The 16,614-nt window shown below is 44.9% G+C and overlaps 13 protein-coding genes across 13 annotated transcripts, besides 25 other annotated features; 12 read left to right on the forward strand and 1 right to left on the reverse strand. All coding sequences in view use genetic code 2, as the record gives it.

The window, feature by feature from the left end:
- Nucleotides 1-69, forward strand: a tRNA (tRNA-Phe).
- Nucleotides 70-1,016, forward strand: an rRNA (s-rRNA).
- Nucleotides 1,017-1,088, forward strand: a tRNA (tRNA-Val).
- Nucleotides 1,089-2,763, forward strand: an rRNA (l-rRNA).
- Nucleotides 2,764-2,837, forward strand: a tRNA (tRNA-Leu).
- On the forward strand, nt 2,838-3,812 carry ND1. The gene has a single exon. A coding sequence (NP_739828.1; NADH dehydrogenase subunit 1) covers nt 2,838-3,812, from the start codon at nt 2,838-2,840 to the stop codon at nt 3,810-3,812; it is 975 nt and encodes a 324-aa protein.
- A 6-nt stretch (nt 3,813-3,818) lies between these two features.
- Nucleotides 3,819-3,888, forward strand: a tRNA (tRNA-Ile).
- Nucleotides 3,888-3,958, reverse strand: a tRNA (tRNA-Gln).
- Nucleotides 3,958-4,026, forward strand: a tRNA (tRNA-Met).
- On the forward strand, nt 4,027-5,073 carry ND2. Its single transcript has one exon. A coding sequence (NP_739829.1; NADH dehydrogenase subunit 2) covers nt 4,027-5,073, from the start codon at nt 4,027-4,029 to the stop codon at nt 5,071-5,073; it is 1,047 nt and encodes a 348-aa protein.
- Nucleotides 5,072-5,143, forward strand: a tRNA (tRNA-Trp).
- Nucleotides 5,144-5,146: 3 nt separating this feature from the next.
- Nucleotides 5,147-5,215, reverse strand: a tRNA (tRNA-Ala).
- Nucleotides 5,216-5,288, reverse strand: a tRNA (tRNA-Asn).
- Nucleotides 5,289-5,325: 37 nt separating this feature from the next.
- Nucleotides 5,326-5,389, reverse strand: a tRNA (tRNA-Cys).
- A 1-nt stretch (nt 5,390) lies between these two features.
- Nucleotides 5,391-5,460, reverse strand: a tRNA (tRNA-Tyr).
- A 1-nt stretch (nt 5,461) lies between these two features.
- On the forward strand, nt 5,462-7,018 carry COX1. The gene has a single exon. A coding sequence (NP_739830.1; cytochrome c oxidase subunit I) covers nt 5,462-7,018, from the start codon at nt 5,462-5,464 to the stop codon at nt 7,016-7,018; it is 1,557 nt and encodes a 518-aa protein.
- Nucleotides 7,019-7,023: 5 nt separating this feature from the next.
- Nucleotides 7,024-7,094, reverse strand: a tRNA (tRNA-Ser).
- A 2-nt stretch (nt 7,095-7,096) lies between these two features.
- Nucleotides 7,097-7,168, forward strand: a tRNA (tRNA-Asp).
- Nucleotides 7,169-7,177: 9 nt separating this feature from the next.
- Nucleotides 7,178-7,868, forward strand: COX2. Its single transcript has one exon. Coding sequence (NP_739831.1; cytochrome c oxidase subunit II) is annotated over nt 7,178-7,868 (691 nt in total).
- Nucleotides 7,869-7,941, forward strand: a tRNA (tRNA-Lys).
- Nucleotide 7,942: 1 nt separating this feature from the next.
- ATP8 lies at nt 7,943-8,110 on the forward strand. Its single transcript has one exon. A coding sequence (NP_739832.1; ATP synthase F0 subunit 8) covers nt 7,943-8,110, from the start codon at nt 7,943-7,945 to the stop codon at nt 8,108-8,110; it is 168 nt and encodes a 55-aa protein.
- Nucleotides 8,101-8,783, forward strand: ATP6. The gene has a single exon. Coding sequence (NP_739833.1; ATP synthase F0 subunit 6) is annotated over nt 8,101-8,783 (683 nt in total).
- COX3 lies at nt 8,784-9,568 on the forward strand. Its single transcript has one exon. Coding sequence (NP_739834.1; cytochrome c oxidase subunit III) is annotated over nt 8,784-9,568 (785 nt in total).
- Nucleotides 9,569-9,639, forward strand: a tRNA (tRNA-Gly).
- Nucleotides 9,640-9,988, forward strand: ND3. The gene has a single exon. Coding sequence (NP_739835.1; NADH dehydrogenase subunit 3) is annotated over nt 9,640-9,988 (349 nt in total).
- Nucleotides 9,989-10,058, forward strand: a tRNA (tRNA-Arg).
- On the forward strand, nt 10,059-10,355 carry ND4L. The gene has a single exon. A coding sequence (NP_739836.1; NADH dehydrogenase subunit 4L) covers nt 10,059-10,355, from the start codon at nt 10,059-10,061 to the stop codon at nt 10,353-10,355; it is 297 nt and encodes a 98-aa protein.
- Nucleotides 10,349-11,734, forward strand: ND4. Its single transcript has one exon. A coding sequence (NP_739837.1; NADH dehydrogenase subunit 4) covers nt 10,349-11,734, from the start codon at nt 10,349-10,351 to the stop codon at nt 11,732-11,734; it is 1,386 nt and encodes a 461-aa protein.
- Nucleotides 11,735-11,830: 96 nt separating this feature from the next.
- Nucleotides 11,831-11,900, forward strand: a tRNA (tRNA-His).
- Nucleotides 11,901-11,969, forward strand: a tRNA (tRNA-Ser).
- A 9-nt stretch (nt 11,970-11,978) lies between these two features.
- Nucleotides 11,979-12,051, forward strand: a tRNA (tRNA-Leu).
- Nucleotides 12,052-13,884, forward strand: ND5. Its single transcript has one exon. A coding sequence (NP_739838.1; NADH dehydrogenase subunit 5) covers nt 12,052-13,884, from the start codon at nt 12,052-12,054 to the stop codon at nt 13,882-13,884; it is 1,833 nt and encodes a 610-aa protein.
- ND6 lies at nt 13,881-14,402 on the reverse strand. The gene has a single exon. A coding sequence (NP_739839.1; NADH dehydrogenase subunit 6) covers nt 13,881-14,402, from the start codon at nt 14,400-14,402 to the stop codon at nt 13,881-13,883; it is 522 nt and encodes a 173-aa protein.
- Nucleotides 14,403-14,471, reverse strand: a tRNA (tRNA-Glu).
- Nucleotides 14,472-14,475: 4 nt separating this feature from the next.
- CYTB lies at nt 14,476-15,615 on the forward strand. The gene has a single exon. A coding sequence (NP_739840.1; cytochrome b) covers nt 14,476-15,615, from the start codon at nt 14,476-14,478 to the stop codon at nt 15,613-15,615; it is 1,140 nt and encodes a 379-aa protein.
- Nucleotides 15,616-15,688, forward strand: a tRNA (tRNA-Thr).
- Nucleotides 15,688-15,756, reverse strand: a tRNA (tRNA-Pro).
- Nucleotides 15,757-16,614: a D loop (control region).

The raw sequence follows: 16,614 nt of genomic DNA on the forward strand, positions 1-16,614 counted from the left end.
GCTAGTGTAGCTTAACGTAAAGCATAACACTGAAGATGTTAAGATGAACCCTACAAAGTTCCACAAGCACAAAAGCTTGGTCCTGACTTTACTATCAGCTTTAGCAACACTTACACATGCAAGTATCCGCACCCCAGTGAAAATGCCCCCCGCCTTCTTAAAGAAGACAAGGAGCTGGTATCAGGCACGCACAGCAGCCCATGACACCTTGCTAAGCCACACCCCCAAGGGAACTCAGCAGTGATAAACATTAAGCAATAAGTGAAAACTTGACTTAGTAAAAGCTAATAAGGGCCGGTTAAACTCGTGCCAGCCACCGCGGTTATACGAGAGGCCCAAGTTGATAAAATACGGCGTAAAGCGTGGTTAAAAGCCCCCACTAAACTAAGACTAAACCTTTCCAAAGCTGTTATACGCACCCGGAAATATGAAACTCAACTACGAAAGTGGCCTTAATTTCCCCTTGACCCCACGAAAGCTGCGAAACAAACTGGGATTAGATACCCCACTATGCACAGCCATAAACTTTGATAGAAAACTACAAATTCTATCCGCCCGGGAACTACGAGCATAAGCTTAAAACCCAAAGGACTTGGCGGTGCTTTAGACCCCCCTAGAGGAGCCTGTTCTAGAACCGATAACCCCCGTTAGACCTCACCTTTTCTTGTCTATCCCGCCTATATACCGCCGTCGTCAGCTTACCCTGTGAAGGATTAATAGTAAGCAAAACTGGTAAAACCCAAAACGCCAGGTCGAGGTGTAGCATACGAAAAGGAAAGAAATGGGCTACATTTCCTTCCCTCAGGAAACACGAATTGTGCTATGAAATAACACATGAAGGTGGATTTAGCAGTAAGCAGAAAACAGAGAGTTCCGCTGAAACCGGCCCTGAAGCGCGCACACACCGCCCGTCACTCTCCCCAAGTTCTTATACATTAATAACTAATACCTCACCAGAACAAAGGGGAGGCAAGTCGTAACATGGTAAGTGTACCGGAAGGTGCGCTTGGAAAAACCAGAGCGTAGCTAAGACAGAAAAGCATCTCCCTTACACCGAGAAGTCACCTGTGCAAATCAGGTCGTACTGAAACCCTATAGCTAGCCCCCAACCTAAAAAAATATAAATATATTTCTTTCCAACCCCACCTCATCAAAAACATTTTTCCTCCTTAGTAAAGGCGATAGAAAAGGAAAAACACGGAGCCATAGAAGCAGTACCGCAAGGGAACGCTGAAAGAGAAATGAAAGAACCCAGTAAAGTAAAAAGAAGCAGAGACCAACCCTCGTACCTTTTGCATCATGATTTAGCTAGTCCTAGTTAAGCAAAAAGATTTTTAGTTTGACATCCCGAAACTAGACGAGCTACTCCAAGGCAGCCTAATAAAAGGGCCAATCCGTCTCTGTGGCAAAAGAGTGGAAAGACCTTTGAGTAGAGGTGATAAACCTACCGAGCCTAGTTATAGCTGGTTGCCTGTGAAATAAATTTAAGTTTAGCCTTTAATTATCTCATACCCCCAACGGCCTAACCAACAGCCCCGGCCCAAAGATTATTAAAGAGTTATTCAAAGGGGGTACAGCCCCTTTGTACAAAGACACAACTTTAATGAGAGGATAATAAACATAAAAAATTAGGTAAGTGCCAAAGTGGGCCTAAAAGCAGCCACCCTTAAGAAAGCGTTAAAGCTCAGACACACCCCTTCCCACCTCAAATCCCGATAACATAATAATATTCCCTCGACAATACCAGGCCTTTCTATCTTAAATAGAAGAGATTATGCTAAAATGAGTAATAAGAGAATACACTTCTCTCCCCGCACATGTGTAAGCCGGCTCGGACCACCCACCGGCAATTAACGCCCCCAAATAAGAGGTTAATAAGACCCAAAAAGATAACAAGAAACCCCCTTAAACAAATACCGTTACCCCTACACAGGAGTGCCCCTGGGAAAGACTAAAAGGGGGAGAAGGAACTCGGCAAACTAAACCAAAGCCTCGCCTGTTTACCAAAAACATCGCCTTTTGAACCACCCCTAATAAAAGGTCCTGCCTGCCCTGTGAATTAAATTTTAACGGCCGCGGTATCTTGACCGTGCAAAGGTAGCGTAATCACTTGTCTTTTAAATGAAGACCCGTATGAATGGCAAAACGAGGGCTTAACTGTCTCCTCCCCCCAGTCAATGAAATTGATCCCCCCGTGCAGAAGCGGGGATAACAACATAAGACGAGAAGACCCTATGGAGCTTTAGACGCACTAGCAGATCATAAAAAACATTCTTTTCAAAAAAATGAAACCAACTGACCCCTGCTTCAATGTCTTTGGTTGGGGCGACCCCGGAGTAATAAAAAACCCCCGAGCGGACTGAAGACACTCTAGCTTCATAATAAAGAGCCGCAGCTCACAAAACCAGAACTTCTGACCCTAAGATCCGACACAGTCGATCAACGGACCAAGTTACCCTAGGGATAACAGCGCAATCCCCTTTCAGAGCCCCTATCGACGAGGGGGTTTACGACCTCGATGTTGGATCAGGACATCCTAATGGTGCAGCCGCTATTAAGGGCTCGTTTGTTCAACGATTAAAGTCCTACGTGATCTGAGTTCAGACCGGAGTAATCCAGGTCAGTTTCTATCTATGAAGTGTTTTCTTCCAGTACGAAAGGATCGAAGAAAAAAGGCCTATGCTTAACAACATGCCTTACCCCTCCTTATGAAACCAACTTAATTAGGCAAAAGGCACACAAAACCCGCCAAAGATAATAGCTGTATGGGTGGCAGATCCCGGCAAATGCAGAAGACCTAAGACCTCCTTACAGGGGTTCAACTCCCCTCCTATACTATGCTCCCAGTTCTCCTTAACACTATTATTAACCCTCTTATACTCTTTATCTTTATTATACTAGCCGTTGCCCTCCTGACACTCCTGGAACGAAAGGTGTTAGGATATATGCAACTTCGAAAAGGCCCAAATGTAGTAGGCCCTTACGGCCTTCTCCAGCCATTCGCCGATGGTGTGAAGCTACTAACAAAAGAGCCAATCCGCCCCTCCACCGCATCTCCCCTTTTGTTTCTATTTACACCCATCTTAGCCTTCACCCTAGCCCTGACGCTGTGGGCCCCTCTACCACTTCCTTCCCCTTTAGCAGATCTTAACCTAGGAATTCTATTTATTCTTGCCCTGTCAAGCCTAACTGTTTATTCCATTTTAGGCTCAGGGTGAGCATCAAATTCAAAATATGCCCTAATTGGAGCCTTACGCGCCGTAGCCCAAACCATCTCCTACGAAGTAAGCCTGGGCCTAATCTTACTCAGCACAGTTCTTTTGGCCGGGGGTTTCACCCTACAAACATTTAACACCGCACAAGAGCAAGTATGACTAATTTTCCCTGCACTACCCTTAGCCACCATGTGATACGTCTCTACCCTGGCCGAGACAAACCGGGCCCCCTTTGATTTAACTGAGGGAGAGTCCGAACTAGTCTCAGGCTTCAACGTAGAATATGCAGGAGGCCCATTTGCTCTCTTTTTCTTAGCCGAGTACGCCAACATTATCTTGATAAACACCCTCTCTGCCTCTATTTTTCTAGGAACCCCTTTTAATCATTCACTTCCAGAATTAACCTCTCTAGCCATTATAGTAAAAACTGCACTCCTTGTAGCAATTTTCCTCTGGGTCCGAGCCTCTTACCCACGATTCCGGTACGACCAGCTCATACATCTAACCTGAAAAAACTTCCTACCTACCACCCTCGCCCTTGTAATCTGACATCTCTCCTTACCTCTAGCTTTCTCAAGCTTTCCCCCTCAAATTTAACATAAAGGACTCGTGCCTGAAATAAAGGGCTACTTTGATAGAGTAGATAATGAAGGTTAAAACCCCTCCGATTCCTTAGAAAGAAGGGGCTCGAACCCTACCCTAAGAGATCAAAACTCTTAGTGCTTCCACTACACCACTTCCTAGTAAGGTCAGCTAAAAAAGCTTTCGGGCCCATACCCCGAACATGACGGTTAAAATCCCTCCTTTACTAATGACTCCTCTTATTTACTCCACCCTAATTATCAGCCTTGGAATTGGCACCACCCTAACATTTGCCAGCACCCACTGATATCTCGCCTGAATAGGCATTGAAATCAACACATTAGCTATTATTCCCCTTATAACACAAAGCCACAGCCCCCGAGCAACTGAAGCCACCACTAAGTACTTCTTCGCACAAGCCACCGCCTCAGCCACACTTCTCTTCGCTGCTACCTCTAACGCTTTCTTCACTGGAAGTTGAGACATTCTTCAAACCAATAATCCCCTTACCTATACCCTAATAACCCTTGCCCTGGCCATAAAAATTGGCCTAGCCCCGCTTCACAGCTGAATGCCCGAAGTAATGCAAGGCCTAACTTTACTTACAGGCCTGATCCTTTCCACCTGACAAAAACTTGCCCCCTTTTGCCTTATTTATCAAATTCAACCGCACAGCCCGAACCTTTTCATGGCCTTAGGGCTCCTGTCCATTGTTGCAGGGGGATGAGGAGGCTTCAACCAAGTACAGCTACGAAAAATCCTTGCATACTCATCAATTGCCCATCTCGGATGAATAGTTCTTATCCTTTCTTTCTCGCCCCCTCTAACACTTGTTGCCTTTTCCACTTATCTTATAATAACTTTCTCCCTATTTTATTCTTTTATAATAACCAAAACCACACACATTAATTCCCTTTCCACCTCCTGAGCCAAAATTCCAACTCTCACCGCTTTAACCCCCCTAATTCTTCTCTCCCTTGGAGGCCTGCCCCCTCTAACAGGATTTTTACCAAAATGAATAATCCTTCAAGAACTGACCAAACAAGACCTAGCCCTAGTCGCCGTCCTCGCCGCCCTATTTTCACTCTTTAGTCTTTATTTTTACCTCCGACTATCATACGCAATAACATTAACTATACCCCCGAATAACCCCGCAGGAACCCTTCCTTGGCGACTCAACCCCTCCCACAATACCCTCCCCCCAGCTTTAACTACCACAATAACAATTTTTCTTCTCCCAATCACCCCAGCCTTTATAACACTCTTTTTCCTCTAAGGGCTTAGGATAAACCTCAGACCAAGGGCCTTCAAAGCCCTAAGCGGGGGTGAAAGTCCCCCAGCCCTTGAATTAAGACTTACGGGACACTAACCCACATCTTCTACTTGCAAAACAGACACTTTAATTAAGCTAAAGCCTTCTAGACAGGAAGGCCTCGATCCTACAAATTCTTAGTTAACAGCTAAGCGCCCAAACCAGAGAGCATCTATCTAACTTTCCCTCGCCTAGCAGCCTAAAATAGGCGAGGGAAAGCCTCGGCAGGGATTAGCCTGCTTCTTCGGATTTGCAATCTGATGTGAAACACCTCGAAGCTTTGGCAAGAGGGGGTTTGAATCCCCGTACATGGATTTACAATCCACCACCTGACATCTCAGTCATCTTACCTGTGGCAACCACACGTTGACTCTTTTCAACCAATCATAAAGATATCGGCACCCTCTACCTACTATTTGGTGCCTGAGCTGGCATAGTTGGAACAGCTCTGAGCCTACTCATCCGGGCCGAACTCAGTCAGCCAGGCACACTTCTTGGAGATGACCAGATCTACAATGTAATCGTTACAGCTCATGCTTTTGTAATAATCTTTTTTATAGTTATACCCATCATAATTGGAGGATTTGGTAACTGACTAGTCCCCCTAATAATTGGTGCCCCCGACATGGCCTTTCCACGAATAAACAACATAAGCTTTTGATTACTTCCCCCCTCATTTCTCCTCCTCCTTGCATCTTCTGGGGTTGAAGCAGGGGCAGGAACAGGCTGAACTGTCTACCCCCCTCTCGCAGGTAACCTAGCCCATGCCGGACCTTCTGTAGACTTAACCATCTTTTCCCTTCACCTAGCGGGCATCTCCTCTATTCTGGGAGCTATTAATTTTATTACCACCATTATTAATATAAAACCTCCCGCAGCCTCCCAGTACCAAACACCATTGTTTGTGTGAGCAGTCCTAATTACAGCTGTCCTCCTTCTTCTTTCCCTTCCAGTTCTTGCCGCAGGCATTACAATACTTCTTACAGATCGAAACCTAAACACCACTTTCTTTGATCCGGCGGGGGGCGGAGACCCAATCCTCTATCAACACCTGTTCTGGTTTTTCGGGCATCCGGAAGTTTATATTCTTATCTTACCAGGCTTCGGAATAATCTCACACATTGTGGCTTACTATGCCGGAAAGAAAGAACCTTTTGGCTACATGGGCATAGTGTGAGCTATAATAGCCATCGGGCTGCTAGGCTTCATTGTTTGAGCCCACCACATATTCACAGTTGGGATAGATGTTGACACTCGTGCCTACTTTACATCAGCAACAATAATTATTGCCATCCCCACAGGGGTAAAAGTCTTCAGTTGACTAGCCACGCTACATGGAGGAGCCCTAAAGTGGGATACGCCCCTTCTTTGAGCTCTCGGCTTTATTTTCCTCTTCACAGTAGGAGGCCTTACAGGAATTATTCTAGCAAATTCATCCCTAGATATTGTACTTCATGACACCTATTACGTAGTAGCCCATTTCCACTACGTCCTCTCAATAGGAGCTGTCTTTGCCATTTTCGCAGGGTTTGTTCACTGGTTCCCACTATTCTCGGGCTATACACTTCACAGTACTTGAACAAAAATCCACTTCGGAATCATGTTTGTTGGTGTTAACCTAACCTTTTTCCCTCAACATTTCTTAGGTTTAGCAGGCATGCCCCGTCGGTACTCAGACTACCCAGACGCATACACACTATGAAACACAGTGTCCTCAATCGGCTCACTAATTTCTCTTACAGCAGTAGTTCTCTTCCTATTTATTCTCTGAGAAGCCTTTACAGCAAAACGAGAAGTGCTCTCAACCCACCTTATCACAACGAACGTCGAATGACTTCACGGCTGCCCACCCCCTTACCACACATTTGAAGAACCCGCGTTTGTACAATTACAACAGACCTCCAAATAGCCCACCGAGAAAGGAGGGAATCGAACCCCCGTAAGCTAGTTTCAAGCCAACCGCATAGCCGCTCTGTCACTTTCTTATAAGATGCTAGTAAAAATGTAATTACACTGCCTTGTCAAGGCAAATTTGTGGGTTAAACCCCCGCGTATCTTATATCATCTAATGGCACATCCCTCCCAACTAGGCTTTCAAGATGCAGCTTCACCCGTTATAGAAGAGCTCCTTCACTTCCATGATCATGCCCTTATAATTGTGTTTCTTATCAGCGCTCAAGTTCTTTACATTATTGTAGCCTTGATCACAACAAAACTAACAGACAAATTCATCCTGGACTCCCAAGAAATTGAGATTGTATGAACCCTCCTCCCAGCAATAATCCTCATCCTTATCGCACTTCCCTCCCTTCGTATTCTATACCTCATAGACGAGATCAATGACCCCCACTTGACAATTAAAGCTATGGGACACCAATGATATTGAAGCTACGAATACACAGACTATGAAGACTTAAACTTCGACTCATATATAGTCCCCACCCAAGAACTCACCCCTGGCCAATTTCGACTACTAGAAACAGATCACCGCATGGTAGTCCCCCTAGAATCCCCTATTCGTGTCTTAATCTCTGCTGATGACGTCCTCCACTCCTGAGCAGTTCCCTCCCTCGGAATCAAAATAGACGCAGTGCCAGGACGACTAAATCAAACAGCTTTCATCATCTCCCGTCCAGGGGTGTTTTACGGTCAATGCTCAGAAATTTGTGGGGCTAATCACAGTTTCATACCTATTGTAGTAGAAGCAGTGCCCCTTGAACACTTTGAAAACTGATCCTCCACAATACTTCAAGATGCCTCGCTAGGAAGCTAAACAGGGCACAGCGTTAGCCTTTTAAGCTAAAAATGGTGACTCCCAACCACCCCCAGCGAAATGCCCCAATTGACCCCAACCCCATGACTCGCATATTTATTATTTTCCTGATTAATTTTTTCAGTTATTGTTCTACCAAAAGTATCAACCCACACTTTTATAGAAAGCCCAGCCCCTCTAACCAAACAAAAGCCCGACACAGAGCCCTGAAACTGACCATGACACTAAGCCTATTTGATCAATTCCTAAGCCCCGCTCTCATAGGGGTCCCATTAGCAGCCGCCGCTCTCGCCTTACCCTGAGCTCTATTCCCTCGCCCAACCCTGCGCTGAGTTAACAATCGACTCTTAACTCTCCAAAATTGATTCTTCGGTCAATTTGCCCAACAAATCTTCCTACCAATTAACATTGCCGGCCATAAATGAGCAGTGCTCCTGACATCCTTAATGCTTTTTCTTATTACACTTAATACGGCAGGCCTTCTTCCATATACTTTCACACCAACTACACAACTATCCATAAACATAGGCTTCGCCGTACCACTATGATTAGCCACCGTAATCCTTGGAATGCGAACCCAGCCCACCCACTCCTTAGGCCATCTTCTCCCTGAAGGGACACCAACTCTCCTTATTCCCGTCCTAATTATTATTGAAACAATCAGCCTTTTTATTCGCCCTCTTGCCCTGGGAGTCCGTCTTACCGCAAATCTCACCGCAGGACACCTCCTGATTCAACTAGTATCCACCGCAACCTCCGTTCTCCTAATAACCATACCTGTACTAGCCGTCTTAACCGCCACACTTCTTTTCCTATTAACTCTCCTAGAAGTCGCAGTTGCAATAATCCAGGCCTATGTTTTTGTTCTTCTCTTAAGCCTCTATCTTCAAGAAAACGTATAATGGCCCATCAAGCACATGCATATCATATAGTAGACCCAAGCCCCTGACCCCTCACAGGCGCAGTAGCCGCCCTTCTTATAACATCTGGCTTAGCCATCTGAATACACTTTCATTCAACAACCCTGATAACACTAGGCCTAATTCTCTTACTACTTACAATATACCAGTGGTGACGAGATATCGTTCGGGAAGGGACATTTCAAGGACACCATACACCTCCCGTCCAGAAAGGCCTTCGATACGGCATGATCCTATTTATTACTTCTGAAGTTTTCTTCTTCTTAGGCTTTTTCTGAGCTTTTTATCACTCAAGCCTGGCACCTACCCCCGAACTTGGAGGGTGCTGACCCCCCGCCGGAATCAATACCCTCAACCCCTTTGAAGTACCCCTACTTAACACAGCCGTCCTACTAGCTTCTGGGGTTACAGTCACCTGGGCACATCACAGTATTATAGAAGGCCAACGCAAACAAGCCCTTCAATCACTTACCCTCACCATCCTCTTAGGTTTCTACTTTACAGCTCTTCAAGCAATAGAGTACTACGAAGCTCCGTTTACAATCGCTGACGGCGTATACGGATCCACCTTCTTCGTTGCAACCGGATTCCACGGTCTCCATGTAATCATTGGCTCAACCTTCTTAGCAATCTGCCTACTTCGACAAGCACTTCACCACTTCACGTCAAACCATCACTTCGGCTTTGAAGCCGCAGCTTGATACTGACATTTCGTTGATGTTGTATGGCTCTTCCTCTACATCTCCATCTACTGATGAGGCTCCTAATCTCTCTAGTACAGACACAGTATGAGTGACTTCCAATCACATGGCCTTGGTTTAACTCCAAGAAGAGATAATGAACCTTGTAATGACTACCCTAATTCTCTCCCTTCTTTTATCTCTTCTCCTAGCAATTGTTGCTTTCTGATTACCTTTAATGATACCAGACTACGAAAAACTCTCACCATATGAATGCGGCTTCGATCCCCTGGGCTCAGCACGACTACCATTTTCTATCCGATTTTTCCTAGTTGCAATTTTATTCCTTCTTTTTGATCTAGAAATCGCCCTCCTGCTTCCTCTCCCCTGAGGGGACCAGCTTAATAACCCTCACCTTACTTTCACCTGGGCAACAATCTTACTTATTCTTCTCACCCTCGGCCTAATTTACGAATGAATTCAAGGAGGCCTGGAATGAGCCGAATAGGCTCTTAGTTTAAACTAAAACATTTGATTTCGGCTCAAAAAATTATGGTTCAAACCCATAACTGCCTAATGACCCCTACCCACTTTGCATTCTCTTCAGCCTTCATACTAGGTTTAGCGGGCCTTGCCTTCCACCGAACTCATTTTCTATCAGCCCTCTTATGCTTAGAAGGACTAATACTCTCCTTATTTATTGCTCTGTCTTTATGAACCCTCCAATTTAACACAATAAACTCAGCGTCCCTTCCAATAATTCTATTGGCTTTTTCAGCCTGCGAAGCCGGAGCAGGCCTAGCCCTTCTAGTAGCCACCACACGTACCCACAGTAACAGTCGCCTCCAAAGCCTTAACCTCCTCCAATGCTAAAAATTCTTCTCCCTTCAATCCTCCTCCTACCATCCACATGGCTTATACCCAAAAAACACCTTTGAAGCACAACCCTGTCCTATAGCCTAATAATTGCAGGCACCAGCCTAGCTTGATTAGCAATCCCTTCCGAAAACGGCTGATCTTTCCTAAACTGCTTCATAGCCTCCGACCCTATTTCCACACCCCTTCTTGTCCTCACCTGCTGGCTCCTCCCCCTCATAATTCTCGCTAGTCAAAATCACCTTATGCTCGAGCCAACAAATCGCCAACGAACCTTTATTTCCCTACTAATTTCCCTTCAAATCTTCTTAATCCTCGCTTTTAGTGCCACCGAACTAATTTTATTTTACATCATATTTGAAGCCACCCTTATCCCTACCCTACTCATCATCACCCGATGAGGAAACCAAACAGAACGGTTAAACGCAGGCACCTATTTTCTTTTTTATACCTTAGCAGGCTCCCTACCCCTTCTTATTGCCCTTCTTATAATACAAAATTCAACCGGTACCCTCTCTTTTCTAACTCTTCCGTACCTCTCTTTAATTCCCGCCCATGACTGAGCCCACAAATTCTGATGAACAGCCTGTCTTCTGGCATTTTTAGTCAAAATGCCCCTTTATGGAGCTCACTTGTGACTCCCCAAAGCCCACGTTGAGGCCCCCATTGCCGGCTCCATAGTCCTCGCCGCAGTTCTACTAAAACTAGGAGGCTACGGAATAATTCGCATCCTTATCATCTTCGCCCCATCAACCAAAGAATTAAGCTACCCCTTTATTATCTTAGCGCTTTGGGGGGTGGTAATAACAGGATCCATCTGCTTACGCCAAACAGACCTAAAAGCCCTCATCGCCTACTCCTCAGTTAGCCACATGGGCTTAGTAGCAGCTGCCATTTTAATTCAAACCCCCTGGGCTTTCACAGGGGCCTTAGTTTTAATAATTGCCCACGGCCTTACATCTTCAGCACTATTCTGTCTTGCTAACACTAACTACGAACGTTCCCATAGCCGAACAATACTTTTAGTACGCGGATTGCAGACGCTTCTCCCTCTAACAGCCCTCTGATGATTTACCGCTACTCTCGCAAACCTCGCACTCCCTCCTCTTCCAAACCTCATGGGAGAGCTAATAATTATTACATCTCTATTTAACTGGTCCATGTGAACACTAATTCTAACTGGCCTAGGAATAACTATTACCGCCGGCTACTCCCTCTATATATTCCTCACCTCACAACGTGGCCCTCTACCCAGTCACCTCATCTCCTGAGACCCCTCTCACTCTCGCGAACACCTTCTCCTCACAATACACCTTGTACCTCTATTACTACTCATACTTAAACCAGAACTACTTTGAGGCTGAAACGCTTGCAGAAACAGCAAATCAATACATCAGGCCTAAGCCCTGTAAACACGGTAAATTTTTCATCTGCAAACAACCACACCCCCCCCATTCCTCACACTAGAGGCTGTGGATATAGTTTGAACTAAAACACTAGATTGTGATTCTAGAGAAAGAGGTTAAAACCCCCTTGTCTACCGAGAGAGGCTCGACAGCAACGACGACTGCTAATCTATCGCGACTCTGGTTAAACCCCAGAGCTCACTCGAGCGTCCGCGCTCCTAAAGGATAACAGCTCATCCATTGGTCTTAGGAACCAAAAACTCTTGGTGCAACTCCAAGTAGTAGCTATGCCCTCAACTGCGCTTCTTCTACCCTCCTGCATAATAATTATTTTTCTCATTCTACTATTTCCCGTCCTAACTACCCTTTCACCCACTCCTCTTATCACTGGCTGGGCCCTAACAAAAACCAAAAACGCCGTTAAACTAGCTTTCTTCATTAGCCTCTTTCCTCTTTTCCTATTTTTTGACCAGGGGGCCGAGACTATTATTACAGCCTGGTCCTGAATGAATACCCTAACCTTTGATATCAACATCAGCTTTAAATTTGACACATACTCTTGCATCTTCATCCCCGTCGCACTCTACGTGACCTGATCTATCCTAGAATTTGCATCTTGATACATGCACTCAGACCCCAAAATGAACCAATTCTTTAAGTACCTCCTGGTCTTTTTAATTGCAATAATTATTCTCGTCACAGCAAATAATATGTTCCAACTGTTTATTGGCTGAGAGGGCGTAGGAATTATATCTTTCCTCCTAATCGGCTGATGATACGGTCGAACAGACGCAAACACAGCAGCCCTTCAAGCAGTCCTATACAATCGCATCGGGGATGTTGGCCTTATCTTAACTATAGTTTGAACGGCAACCCGCCTAAACACCTGAGACCTGGAACAACTCTTCTCCCTCTCTAATGAACACGACCTTACACTCCCCCTCTTTGGACTAATTCTTGCTGCCATAGGCAAATCCGCACAATTCGGCCTTCACCCTTGACTTCCCGCCGCTATGGAGGGTCCCACACCAGTATCTGCCCTACTACATTCAAGCACCATGGTTGTAGCTGGCATCTTCCTGCTCATTCGCCTCAACCCCTTGCTTGAAAACAACAAGCTTGCTTTAACCACTTGCCTCTGCTTGGGCGCCCTAACTACACTATTTACTGCAATTTGTGCCCTAACCCAAAATGACATTAAAAAAATCGTAGCCTTTTCTACTTCAAGCCAACTCGGCCTTATGATAGTCACCATCGGCCTTAATCAACCACAACTAGCTTTTCTACACATCTGTACCCACGCCTTCTTCAAAGCAATACTTTTTATCTGCTCGGGGTCTATCATTCACAGCCTTAATGATGAACAAGACATTCGCAAAATGGGGGGCATACATCACCTAACACCCCTCACCTCCTCTTGCTTCACAATCGGAAGTTTGGCTTTAACGGGCACCCCCTTCCTGGCCGGCTTCTTCTCTAAAGATGCCATCATTGAAGCACTAAACACATCCTATTTAAACGCCTGAGCCCTCACCCTTACACTTATTGCCACCTCTTTCACAGCAGTCTACAGTCTTCGAATCATCTATTTTGTGTTAATAGAATACCCCCGCTTTAACCCCCTTATACCTATCAACGAAAACAACCCCTCTATCACTAATCCCCTTAAACGCTTAGCCTGAGGAAGTATTATTGCAGGATTTTTAATTACCTCTAATACATTACCCCTTAAAACTCCACTTATAACAATACCCACCCCCTTAAAACTCACAGCCTTGGCTGTAACGCTACTCGGCCTACTTACAGCACTAGAAATCGCTAAGCTATCTTCCAAACAATTCAAAAAAACCAACAACTCGCCGTCCCACCCCTTCTCTATTATATTAGGTTTCTACCCCCACGTAGCACATCGCTCTGTACCCCTTACAGCACTAGTCTTTGGTCAAGCCATTGCAACTCACCTAGTTGATCAAACCTGATTAGAAAAATCTGGGCCTAAAGCAACTTTTAATTTAAGCCTTCGTCCCATTACAATAACAAGTAATATCCAACAAGGCATGATTAAAACCTATTTATCCCTATTTTTCTTCACCTCCCTTCTCACCCTCCTTTTCTGTTAGACAGCCCGAAGAGCTCCCCGACCTAATCCCCGGGTCAACTCCAAAACTACAAACAAAGTTAACAATAATACCCACCCGCCCCCTATTAACAATCAACCCCCCGACGAGTATATCAGAGAGACCCCTCCTACATCACCTCGAAGTACAGTCAACCCTAGAATACTGTCAAATCCAGATCAATCTTCCTCGTACCAGTTTTTCCCTAATAACCCCCGTGCGACTGCCACACCCACTAAATATCCCCCCACCAATCGTAATGTTGGCCAACTCCCTCACCCTTCTGGAAAAGGCTCAGCCGCTATTGCAGCCGAATAAGCAAAAACCACCAACATACCTCCTAAATAAATTAAAAATAAGACCAACGACAAAAAACAGCCCCCGGTGCCCACTAACACCCCACAACCCACGCCCGCCACGACTACTAACCCCATCGCTGCAAAATAGGGGGACGGATTAGATGCTACTGCTACCAAACCTAAAACTAGGCCCAATAATAAAACACACATTAAATAAGACATCATTCCTACTAAGACTTTAACTTAGCCCTATGGCTTGAAAAACCATCGTTGTCACTCAACTATAAGAACCCTAATGGCCAACCTACGAAAAACCCACCCCCTCCTAAAAGTCGCAAACGACGCACTAGTGGATCTTCCCGCTCCTGTCAACATCTCAGCCTGATGAAACTTTGGTTCCCTTCTAGGACTTTGCCTTATTACTCAGATCCTGACCGGCCTTTTCCTAGCAATGCACTACACCTCTGATATCTCTACAGCATTCTCATCTGTCGCCCATATTTGCCGAGACGTTAACTATGGCTGACTCATCCGCAACATACACGCCAACGGGGCCTCTTTCTTTTTTATTTGTATCTACCTACACATCGGCCGAGGACTATACTACGGCTCCTACCTATTTAAAGAGACATGAAACACTGGTGTAATCCTTCTTCTTCTAGTCATAATAACCGCCTTCGTAGGTTATGTCCTACCCTGAGGACAGATATCTTTCTGAGGCGCCACCGTAATTACCAACCTCCTGTCTGCTGTCCCTTACATAGGAGACACTCTCGTCCAATGAATTTGAGGCGGCTTTTCAGTTGATAACGCCACCTTAACTCGCTTCTTCGCCTTCCACTTCCTATTTCCTTTCATTGTTGCCGCCGCAACCATAGTTCATCTTATCTTCCTTCACGAAACCGGCTCCAACAACCCAATTGGACTAAACTCTGACGCCGACAAAATTTCTTTTCACCCCTACTTCTCCTACAAAGACCTTTTAGGTTTCGTTTTTCTATTAACCACACTAGTAACTCTATCCCTTTTCTCCCCTAACCTGCTGGGGGACCCAGAAAACTTCACCCCAGCGAACCCCCTCATTACGCCCCCTCATATTAAACCCGAGTGGTATTTTCTTTTTGCCTATGCCATCCTTCGCTCCATTCCCAATAAACTAGGGGGAGTCCTTGCCCTCCTAGCTTCTATCCTAGTACTTATAGTTGTACCCCTCCTTCACACTTCCAAACAACGAAGCCTCACTTTCCGTCCCCTGACTCAAATCCTATTTTGACTCTTAATCGCAGACGTAGCAATCCTTACATGAATTGGAGGCATGCCTGTTGAACATCCCTATATCATTATTGGACAAATTGCCTCTGTCCTATATTTTTCCCTGTTCTTATTTTTCGCGCCCGCCGCAGCATGAGTCGAGAATAAAATTCTTGGATGATAAGCACTAGTAGCTCAGCTTTCAGAGCGTCGGTCTTGTAAACCGAAAGTCGAGGGTTAAAATCCCCCCTTCTGCTCAAAGAAGAAGGAGTTTAACCTCCACCCCTAACTCCCAAAGCTAGGATTCTAATTAAACTATTCTTTGACCGGACTCTGCCCCCCTAAAGGACATGTATGTATTATCCCCATTAATCTATTTTAACCATTTAAAATAGTGTATCCCTACATTAATGAAATTTCAAAATTGTAGGAATTTAATAACATTAAACATATCAAATAATCAATAAGGTAGACAAAAACCACTATATTAAAATTCCAACACTCCTGTAAATAACATGACGAAATTGAATTGTCCTATCATAACTCTCATTAGTCTAGATATACCAGGACTCACCACCTCTGCAAGTCACAATCAAGAGCAGTAAGAGACCACCATCAGTTGATTTCTTAATGCATATATTGCTTGATGGTCAAGGACAATTATTCGTGGGGGTAGCACACGGTGAACTATTCCTGGCATTTGGCTCCTATTTCAGGTCCATTAATTGAACACATTCCCCTAACATTTACTGACGCTTGCATAAGTTAATGGTGGTAAGCATAATTCGCATAACCCAACATGCCGAGCGTTCACTCCATCGGGCAAGGGGTTCTCTTTTTTCTCTATCCTTTCATCTGACATATCCAGTTCTTACAGATATGTTAAGTCAAGGTTGAACATTTTCTTGCCTGAAGGAATATGTATTCGTGTAGTTAAACTTTGATTTATGAATTGCATAACTGATATCAAGAGCATAAAGAATTATTAAACCTCCTGACTTTCCTGTCATACGTCCCTCTCGGCTTTTATGGGCCAAAACCCCCCCTCCCCCCTTAAACTCCTGAGATTCCATTGTGTCTGCAAACCCCCCGGAAACAGAGCAAATCTCCTAAGTTTATTCCCTCAAATTTTTTTGATATACTTGTAATTTTGTGTGTTTGTAATATTATAATATTACAAAAT

The sequence above is a fragment of the mitochondrial genome of Gambusia affinis (assembly GCF_019740435.1).
Source record: "Gambusia affinis mitochondrion, complete genome".
NCBI lineage: Eukaryota > Metazoa > Chordata > Actinopteri > Cyprinodontiformes > Poeciliidae > Gambusia > Gambusia affinis.